Genomic DNA, 8,590 nt, shown 5'->3' with positions numbered 1-8,590 from the left:
AGACAGACAGGCAGACAGACAGACAGACAGACAGACAGACAGACGGGCAGACAGACAGACAGGCAGACAGGCAGGCAGATAGACAGACAGACAGACAGGCAGACAGACAGACAGGCAGAGGTAACGATAATAAAAAGCTCATTGGCTCCAAATCGGAGGAACGTTTCACCCTTCGCACACAAACCTGACAGACTTTTGATTTTTGTTGTAAATTAACCAGAATCGATCGACGGGGGAACTTTCATCGTTTTCTCTCTTTGTCTGATTTCTTAGAAATAAAGAAACTGATTCTTTTTGTCATTTTCTCAGCATCCTGGAAGTCCCCGAACCGTCGAAACGAGGTCAAAAGGCCGGTTGTTGTTTTTAACCTCAGCTTCTTTACTTCAGTTACAGATGAGACGCTCACCGCCTCCCTGACTTAATTTAAAATGTCACAAATCAAAGAAATGAGCAGATTTAACAGTTTACTTCTTAGCTTTTCACAAAGAAATTACTTAAAATTTAAAGTTTTCCCTATTTAGAAATAAAAGAAAGTCAAAATTCAGATTAATTCCAGCTTCATTTTGCTCTAAAAAGGCAGAATAATAAATATTATCTTGTTCATGTGAATATAAAATGTCCAAACCGCAGCTTTTTAATCAAAAACCCAGAATTCAGTTTACTGTTTAACAGACTGTAATCGTTCTGCTGCTCTGGCTATTTTTAATCTTACAACCAAAATATAAATATAAATCATTAACGTTTGTCCTGGCTAACCCATAAAATCTTATTTTATCACGTTTGGAGTTTGTTGTGTGCACGAAATGAAGCAGAGGGTTTAAAACAAGTTGATAATTAGCTTCAGGAGGTCAGGCTTCTTCGTGAGAGGGTAAAAAAAAGGCTCATTAATGTAAAAATAAATAAAAAGTTGGTTCAGAAACCAAACAGAGTGACGCTCGGCTTCCTGACTTTGTCCACACTGACGTCTCAGAGCCAAAAACATGATTTTAAAATGACTCAAGGAATGACAAAAAGCTCGAATCTGCCAGAGGATAAGAATAGATTTGATCAAATCCCTGCAGGAAATGATGAAACGGTCAGTAAGCTCTGAAGATGCAGGTTTTAGGTTTGTAGATTCATGAAAGAACAGATTTTATTGGAGCAAAATCATCAAAGGAAACTTTTTTTTTTTCAGAAACGTAGAATGAATGACTGATTTTACTGTTAAATGAGCTGAAGCTTTAATGGGGTGATATCTGAAGAGACGAGGAGGAAAATCAGATAAAAAGACACGAGGAGACAAAAAGGAAGCATAAAAAGACAAAAAGACAACAGGACAGGAGACAAATACAAGACAAAAAGAATAAGAGATGCATGAGGAAACAAGACAAAGGAGACATGGGACAGGACACAAAAGGACTGTAAGGAGACAAATACAAGAAGACAAAAAGGAAACAAAGAGACAAAAAAAGACAAAACACAGAAAACAAAGGGATGCATAAAAGACAAAAACAAAACTCAGGCATGAGACAGGAGACGTAAAAAGACAAAATGAGGCATAAGTGACATAAAAAGTAAGAAGACAAGAGGACAAATCCAAAAAGACGATATAGGAACAAGAAGGAAGCTTAAAGAGTAAAATAACTTCAGATGAGAGCTTAAAGAAGGAAAAAGCGTCTGAAAACATTTAAAAGCCAAACGTCGCAGCGTCTCCTGAACGTTCTGATAAACGATGAACAGGATCGGCCGTGGAAAACGTGACCTGAAACCGGAGGACAGCTGACCTTTGACCTTAACCCCACTTTGGACGGCAGCTATATTCAGAAACCCCCAACTTAGAAAAACGTTCTTAAACTAAACAGCCGACAAAAACAAGTGTTGTTCATTTTGTTCCTTTATTACCATATTTGTGGAGATAACTTAATCAGGGAGCAAAAAATAAACCAGACAATAAAGTTTCTAAAAATCTGAGATAGAAATAACCCCGCCCTCTTCCTCCTCCTCTTCGCCCCGGCGGCGTCCTGGCGCTTCATGTGGCGTATCGCTTCGTCCACTGTTTGGCTGTTCGGTCATGTTCGGCTCTGTTTGTCGTGTACTGCGTGGCGATGCTTCCCACCAGAGGATCGGCTGGAGGGAAATTAGACCGGAGAGTTTATAAAGACGTCTTTAATGAGCAGAAATCTGATGAACGAATGAACGAATGAATGAATCGGGTCAAACCGCAGGACTGAACTCCAAACAGAAACTAAATATTCCTGATAAAACGCAGATTAAATGTGTTTTAAAGTAACATCATCACGTCCAGCTGCCACCCAGGATGTTAAATCTACACCTGATCCAACTTTGGAGAATTAATCTGGATTATTTAATCAAAACTGGAATAAAAAGCAGATAAATTAAACTCCTCACAGTAAAGTTTGCATGAAGTCCGGTCGTTAAGGCTTTACAAAATAAAGGATGTTTTTATGCTCTGAAAAATAAAAAAGTAAACATCAGATTAACGTGGACGATCATAAAATCATTAAAAATAAGATGAAACTGAAAGGTTTGAGGTTTTAACTCGTTTATAAGTTTTATGAACTGTATAACTTTAATCCAAGGAGCTGACATTAGGAGTCATTAAGGCTGCGTTCAAACATCGGATTTTTGTTTTTGCGTCTTCGTTCCGACGTGAAATTCAGATTAAACATGAACGCTCGCACTGCGGTCTGATGTGTCGTGTTTGTCTGCGGTGGGAACGTCGTCTAATGACTACAGTATTCTCCTTCAGACGTCAGGAAGTCGCTTCGCGGTCACGTGTCTTCCCTCACGCCAGAACACCCGGGAAGCTCCTCCCTCCTCCTGCGGCGTTAAACGGGTTTCTTCCCGCCGGGTCCTCAGCTCTCCTGTCCTGCAGATGTTTGCTTCCCTCATCGCGACGAGACGTGTTCATTAAACCGACTGAGACAGAACACGCCGTTTGGCCCGACGCTGCCCGGCCGAGGAGCACTTCCTCCCGGCCGCCGCGGCCTCGAAGAGCCGCCTGCATCTCCGCGGTTTATAAGTTGGATCAGCTGGAAAGACGGACAGATTTTCTAATTTTTTTTCAGCCAGAAGCAAAATGGCTCCATTAAAGCTCATAAACACGCCCACAACAACTCCTGACCAATCGCGCAACACTTGGAGCTGTGAGGAACGGTTCGCTCAGGTCGAGAGGCGGCGGACGAAGCTACGAGAACATGACACAACCACGAGACTGAGCCGCCTTCCTGACTCCTCCCGGAGGATGTGTCCGTCTCTGCGTGACGTCAGGAGTTTTTTTCTTCAGGATCAGGTCAGAGGTTCTGCGTCCAGCGCCGGACCTACCTGGGTTGCAGTCTGTGAGCAGGGAGCAGATGGACAGCAGCACCTTGGAGATGGTGAGGGCCGGGCTCCAGTTGTCCTTCAGGATGTCCAGGCAGATCACGCCCTGGCTGTTGATGTTGCAGTGGTAGATCCTCGTACGGAACGTCACCTGAGGAAGACAGGCAGCAGCAATCATTCCCTCAAACCTGCAGGAGACCAGCGCCCTCTGGTGGCACAGGAGAGCGCCTTTATTTATTCTGTGATTTTAGACCAGGGGTGTCCAACCCTGGTCCTCAGGGTCTCCATCCTGCAGGTTTTCCTTGTTCCTCTGCTCCAACACACCTGATCTGAATCAATGGGTGATTAACAGGTTTCTGCAGAACAAGAAGAGGTGATTTAACCTCTGAATCAGGTGTGTTGGAGCAGAGAAACAAGGAAAACCTGCAGTATGGTGGCCCTGAGGACCAGGGTTGGAGACCCCTGTTTTAGAGCAAAGTGTGGAGAAACTTCTGACACTTTTCAGCAGAACAGGAAGCATCAGGAGTCTAATTTTATTAAACCATCATCTGCTGAGGTTTAGTCATTAAATCCACCCACACGCCATGAATAAAACACTCCACCTATCAGCTGATGTAAAAAGATAAAAAGGATTCAGCTTTTAATACCTGTGGAGCGTTTTTACTGAGAGGAAAATGGCTCCTCTGCTTGTCCGTTTATCAGCTGAACGAAGCTGAGATGATTCTGGATCATCAAGAGGAAAAATAAAACCCAACAAGGGCAGGAATTCATCGGAATAATTTCCTGTTTTATTCCCGACAGGTAGATCCTCTGAGTTTAAACTGAACCAACGCAGCTCAGCGGATCTTCTGCCCTCCTTATCCACACACACACACACACACACGTCGATCTGGACCCAAACGGAGCCGATCGCTAAAACTACCCGGGTTTATAAAATCTGCTGGAGTAGTTTTTACGTCACAAAGTAAAGCGATGACACGAGAGAGCGAAGGAGCTGAAATAAGTTTAAAAAAATAAATAAATTCTGATGAAAATACAAGAATCTGACTGCGACTCGTCTCTCAGAGCTCACAGGGAGAAAGAAATTATTCACAACACGTTAACTTAGTCTCCATCAATAAGCTAAAATGACAAAATAAAAGATATTTAGCCAGTAATAAATGAATAAATTACAGCTAAAGTAGGCGACACTTTTAGAATCTGAATTAATTTCCCTACAATGAATCTCAGGTTTTTGCTGAAGCTTCGTTTCTTGTATTTGTATTTATTTAATTTGAAAAATAAATTAATTTGAGAATAATTGCTTTGTTTTTTTTACTCTTTTGTTCCCCAACAATGAACTGGATAATTTTCCTGTTTTATTGTTGAAACTCAAATCAGTAAAAAGAATCAAACTTCCCCCCCCCCCCAACGTATAAATATATATAATTATAACTGAACTGTGATAATTGTAACTCATGTAGTGCATATATGTTCTGTCTTCTGTTGTGATTGAGGTTTATATTCTTAGAGAAACTGGACCGGTGCAGCGATATCGACTTCCACCTCAGAGCGTTTATGTGTTTGAACCTTCAGCCGGTTCTGTCGGGCCTCGGCTAACGGGCCGGCTGAGTCGGTGTCAGTACCTTGGGGGGTTTGAAGGGGTAGTCGGGCGTGAAGGCGATGTCCAGGAAGAAGACGCCCCCCTCGTACACGGAGCCCGGCGGGCCCAGGATGGTCGACCTCCACTCATAAATGTTGTCTCCTTTTGGGCCGGCGCTGTGGACAGAAAGATCAACCGTCAACCGGGAGCCCGTCCGGGTCAAACCTCGTACGACTCTCAACTACTCAGAGTTTTGGGCGGATATCTGTAAAACGCGACCGTTCTGGGTTGAGGGTTGAATTGGGTTAAAAATCGATCCGAGTTGATCTAATCTCCCAACAGAAACCAGATTGTGAAAAACGGGAACATCTGTGTTGCGTTTACTGACAGCCTCCTGGGGGGGAAATTAGGACGTCTGTGTGTCGATCCGCTTCTATTTAAGATACCAAAGAGAAAGCGATTGTAAGCAGCTGTAGATCGCTCCTCTTGTTTCATTCATGGAAGCTGATATTTCTGTCTGATCTGTATCGACATGCAGTTCTGACGCCTGCGAATAACTCGCCACGTATTGATTTCCTCTCGTTTTTGATCCCAGCTGAACAGATGTTTCCTCGTCAGATACAGGGAGCCCAGATTACCCAGACATTAAAGAGACGTTTAAACTGTGACAGATAAACAAAACGAAGCCTTTGCTTCCAGCTGGCAGCGACATTGGGCTCAGACGATGAACCTGCAGGAAACGTGGGATTAAGAGGAGCTGGATGGTGTTTAATCTCACAGCTGGACATCCGAAAAAAACTGATCGTCACTGGGCTGATGACCTCATCGTCGTGTGATGTCATCACTCGGAGCTGCAGAATTTTATCATTTGTTCTTTGTGAGAACCTCAACGTTCACCGAAGATTTAATAACCTCCTCGTGCTCAAATAAACAAACAAACAAACGAGCAGCTACAGTGAAGATGAAACTCGGCGGGTTTTAACGAAGAGGAGTTTGTTTTCGTTTGTTTTAAATAAATTACAGTAAACCGATTAACTTTAAGGGTTAACTTGTTCTTTCTCACGCCTCAAACATTTAAATAAAATTAATTTTAAATGATAAAATCTTCACTTTCACTGAAAGCCTTATCAGTTAGACGCTACGTTCTGGCGTGGTCGTAGCTGAGAGTCGTCCTGACGGCGAACTCTGAGCTCTTTGAAGCTTGGACCTGCGCGGCGGCGGGCGACAGGCATTCTTTCAACTGATCAGGGATGAGCAGTGATAAATAAATAAAGTCCAGCTGGAATGGCTGATTTATTTATTTTATTTATTCATTTTTAACTCCAACACCTGCTGCTGAAGCTGCTTCCTTTCATGTTTTTATTTGAGGCTAATATTCAAAGAAAAACTGAATATTTGCTGCAGGATTTCTGCTTAAAAACAGATCTCCACCTTTATCAGAAGTCCTTTCTCCAGGTTCGTCTGTCGTCTGCTTTAAGACTCATTTAGCTGTTTTAATTGACTCCTTTCAGCTGCAGATTCAAGCCGGACGATTAAATCTGAACTCATTTCTGTTCAAGAAAGAGTCGTTAATTGATCAGTTGGTCGACAGATAATTTAATGCTTCTGTAATCGAGCCACGGTTCTGGGGCTTAAATGCAAATTTTTATTTTAACATTTATTCTGTTTTAGATTCTGCTGAAACTATTTTAAAGAAATGTTTCCCCCCCCTCCACACGTCTAAAGAGGTTTCTGTTTCAGTAAGATGCTCAATAAATAAAACGGTTCAGACGGGCGTTTCGGCGGCGCCGGACCCACCTGCAGTTTGGCGGCGGGTCCAGAGTGATGTCGGCCAGCTCTTTCTGAATCCTGCAAACACAAAACAGCCTGAATAAATCCGACGGGTCGAACAAGAACACGTTTAATTAATTCACAGAAAGTTTAATATAACCTTACTAACAGCCTGTAGCGTCGGTCTGTCAGTAAGATTATTTTAAAAACTAACAAACAGATTTTGGTTAAATTTTCAGGAATGTTGGAGTCGATCCGGATCGTGTCAGAGTTTAACGCCGTCGCTCCGAGTTTAAACTCCTCGTGTAAAAAAACAAAACAAGGAAGGAGGTCACAAAGAAACCAAAAGTGCAAAAAGGCTTTTGAGCTTTTTTTGTCTTTTTCCAAAACAAGGAAACTGTTAGTTCCTTAAAAACAGCCCAGCTGAAGTTCGTGTTTCTGCAGCGGCGATCTCTGTGCCTCTTCTGATTTCTTTCTTTCTGACACTTCAAGAGGAAATTAAAGCAAATATCAGAATGTTAAGTTTTTATGTCAGATTTTAGTTCAACATCATCATCAAAACCTCCAGAGTCCGTTTCTCTGGTTTCAAATGTTAACGACTTGTTTTTAGAGTTTCTGTGGGCTGATTGTGGGTGGAGTTACCTCCTTAGGAGGAGGCGGGGCCAGCTGTGGCAGACCGATGTAGGACGCTGAGGAGGTTATCAGAGGAAATGGAAGAAGAAGAAGAAGAAGAAGATCTTTTTGATTGTTTTTATGATGCTGTCAGGAACTGGAGCTCCACGTATCACCAGAAGAACCCCCGAGCTTCACGATGATGTCACACCGTCTGCGAGGAGTTTCACCTCCGGACAGCGGGAGGAGGCCGGCGCCGGTCCAACAGGCAGGAGGAGGAGGCCGGCGCCGGTCCTCCAGGCGGTGGTTCTTCTGTTGAAGGTCTGTATCTCAGGTTCTCCTCTTCAGAACGTTCTCTGCAGTCCGTCTCCAGACTCTGGTCCATCAAACCCTCCAGTGACCGTTTCTCTGGTTTCAAACATTAACGACTTGTTTTTAGAGTTTTTGTGGGCGGAGTTACCTCCTTAGAAAGAGGCGGGGCCAGCTGTGGCAGACCGCTGTAGGAGGTTACCGTCGCCACGTTTATCATGGGAAATGAAAGAATAAGAAGAAGAGGAGGAGGATCGTTTTGAGAATGCTGTCAGGAACTGGAGCCCCACGTTTCACCAGAGGAATCCTCGAGCTTCACGATGATGTCACACCGTCTGCGACGAGTTTCACCTCCGGACAGCGGGAGGAGGCCGGCGCCAGTCAGGTGGAGGTTCTTCTGCTGAAGGTCTGGATCTCAGGTTCTCCTCTTCAGAACGTTCTCTGCAGTCCGTCTCCAGACTCTGGTCCATCAAACAGAACCTGAAGAACGATTCAGCTGCTGGAGGTTTGGGTCGGTCCCCCCTACTGTCTGGATCTGTTACTTCCTGCCCGGTTGGCGTTCCTGTTCGGCTCTTGAGTGATCACGGAAAACTAGTAATTTTTTCAATTATTAATTTTAAATTAGAGACTCTGAAAACAAACAACTTTCATGACTTTCTTTAGATTTACGTTAGCTTGAAAACACTTTTCATCCCCCCTTTAAATACCTACGAAATGTGGAAGTTTGTCAAAATAAGAGTTAGTAGATTTACAGGTGCTGGTCATAAAATTAGAATATCATGAAAAAGTAGATTGATTTCAGTAATTCCATTTAAAAAGTGAAACTTGTATATTATATTCATTCATTACATACAAACTCATATATTTCAAATGTTTATTTCGTTTAATTTTGATGATTACAAATGACAACAAATGAAAATCTCAAATTCATCATATCAGAAAATTAGAATATTACTGAAGACCAATAAAAACAAAGGATTTATAGAAATGTTGGCC

The 8,590-nt window shown here is 42.8% G+C and overlaps 2 protein-coding genes across 2 annotated transcripts in view; both read right to left on the bottom strand.

Annotated features, from left to right (window-relative positions):
- Positions 1–1,855: 1,855 nt before the first annotated feature.
- The window catches only part of LOC108243302 (ubiquitin-conjugating enzyme E2 E1), a 10,658-nt gene continuing 3,923 nt past the window's right edge, over positions 1,856–8,590 (bottom strand). Inside the window, exons 3-6 of the mRNA XM_017428646.3 lie at positions 6,701–6,751; positions 4,947–5,079; positions 3,325–3,472; positions 1,856–2,106 (exon numbers count right to left, since the gene is read on the bottom strand). Coding sequence (XP_017284135.1) covers positions 2,009–2,106; positions 3,325–3,472; positions 4,947–5,079; positions 6,701–6,751 — 430 coding nt within the window. The 3' untranslated portion in view covers positions 1,856–2,008. The remainder of the gene's footprint in view (positions 2,107–3,324; positions 3,473–4,946; positions 5,080–6,700; positions 6,752–8,590) is intronic.
- The window catches only part of ube2e2 (ubiquitin-conjugating enzyme E2E 2), a 34,309-nt gene continuing 27,831 nt past the window's right edge, over positions 2,113–8,590 (bottom strand). The window contains exon 5 of the mRNA XM_037980214.1: positions 2,113–3,324. Coding sequence (XP_037836142.1) covers positions 3,188–3,324 — 137 coding nt within the window. The 3' untranslated portion in view covers positions 2,113–3,187. The remainder of the gene's footprint in view (positions 3,325–8,590) is intronic.

The sequence above is a fragment of the Kryptolebias marmoratus genome, linkage group LG16 (genome assembly GCF_001649575.2).
Source record: "Kryptolebias marmoratus isolate JLee-2015 linkage group LG16, ASM164957v2, whole genome shotgun sequence".
NCBI classification, from domain to species: Eukaryota; Metazoa; Chordata; class Actinopteri; order Cyprinodontiformes; family Rivulidae; genus Kryptolebias; species Kryptolebias marmoratus.
The sequence above is the reverse complement of the archived record's forward strand: the minus strand, read 5'-3'. Positions and strand labels throughout refer to the sequence as shown.